Here is a 1,434-nt window from a genome sequence, read left to right on the forward strand (position 1 = left end):
TTTCAAAAGTTTTTTCTCTAACTCCTCTAGGTGCTTCAAGTCTTTATTGTCTCCTTCTTCCAATTATTATTCCAAAATTCATTAATATGGTAGGAGTTGACCTCCAAAAACACTATGATATTTAAGTAAAATATATATTTCTAAAAGATATTTAGAAGAATTAGATCATGAAAAATACGTATTTTATCTTCCCATCAAACCTAGATTTATAAACCTTATAATAACAATTAAGTCAAACTCATTAATTATCAATTAATAATTGTTATTATTTTTTTTAATTGTCCCTCACCAAAAATTTAAATAATTTCTCATTAATCATGTATATGTTTACAAATATGTAATCCAAAATTTTAAATGAATAATATTGTAGTATTAGAGAAAGAGGGAGGAAGGGAGGAAGAGAAGATTGTTGTAGGAGAAAAAGTAGAAAAGAAAAAGTCTGAATGTGATACAATTATCCAACACGTATCCTCTTGCATGTCACCATAATAGCCCTTCTCAATCTCACACCACACCTCTCCTTCATTACCTCTCTTTTCCCTCGATCTCTCTCTCTCTCTCTCTCTCTCTCTCTCTCTCTCTCTCTCTCTCTATCTCTCTCTCTCACACACACAACGTTCAAACCTTCAGGCATGGCGGACCAATATCCAAGCCCGGCCCAAGCCCAGGCCCAGAGACCCTCCCTCTCTGCCGCGTTCCTCCAAAAGCTCCAAGACCGGGGCCCCAACTCTGCCCACCTGGGCGGCATCTTCACCCTTCTCGTAACCGCCTCCGTCTTTCTCCTCCTGGCGGGGCTCACCCTCACAGGCGCCATTCTCGGCCTCATCTTTTTCACGCCTCTAATCATCGTCTCAAGCCCCGTCTGGGTTCCAGCCACCATCATCTTGTTCGTCATCACCGCGGGCTTCTTCTCCGTCTGTGGATTCGCGGTGGCCCTTGTCGCCGCCTTGTCCTGGACGTACCGCTACTTCAGAGGCCTCCACCCACCCGGTTCCGACCGGGTCGACTACGCCCGGAGCCGCATATACGACACCGCCAGCCACGTCAAAGACTACGCCAGAGAATACGGTGGCTATTTGCACAGCAAGGTCAAGGATGCAGCACCCGGCGCCTGAGGGACCCACCCGATTACCATTAGGTGTGTAACTGTGTAACTCGATTACCTTAACCTTTGTTATTCTTATGATGCTGTTTGTGATATGCTTAATTATTCCCTCCACGTGTATCTTTAGCTTCATCTGAGTCAGAATCACCTGCCACATGTCTGTTTCGTCTCTCTCTGTCGGTTTCTGTTTTAGATTTCTTAATGCAGAATGTAGTTGTTAGTCTTATAAACTTGGTCTGTTTTTTTTCTTTTTTTTGCTCTCATGAAAACCATGAAAAGGGAAATAAAGAGATGCAGAAATGAAATGGAAGAAATGTGTATGATGACAA

The 1,434-nt window shown here is 42.7% G+C and overlaps 1 protein-coding gene across 1 annotated transcript; it reads left to right on the plus strand.

The window, feature by feature from the left end:
* The first annotated feature begins 406 nt into the window (after positions 1-406).
* Positions 407-1,434, plus strand: LOC108338097 (oleosin G). Its single transcript, XM_017574803.2, has one exon. It carries the CDS (start codon positions 633-635, stop codon positions 1,113-1,115), a length of 483 nt encoding a protein of 160 aa, XP_017430292.1. The 5' UTR covers positions 407-632; the 3' UTR covers positions 1,116-1,434.

The sequence above is a fragment of the Vigna angularis genome, chromosome 1 (assembly GCF_016808095.1).
Source record: "Vigna angularis cultivar LongXiaoDou No.4 chromosome 1, ASM1680809v1, whole genome shotgun sequence".
NCBI lineage: Eukaryota > Viridiplantae > Streptophyta > Magnoliopsida > Fabales > Fabaceae > Vigna > Vigna angularis.

Excerpts from the sequence above, each read along its gene's own strand:
- LOC108338097 (XM_017574803.2), top strand. The coding sequence starts at position 633 with ATGGCGGACCAATATCCAAGCCCGGCCCAAGCCCAGGCCCAGAGACCC.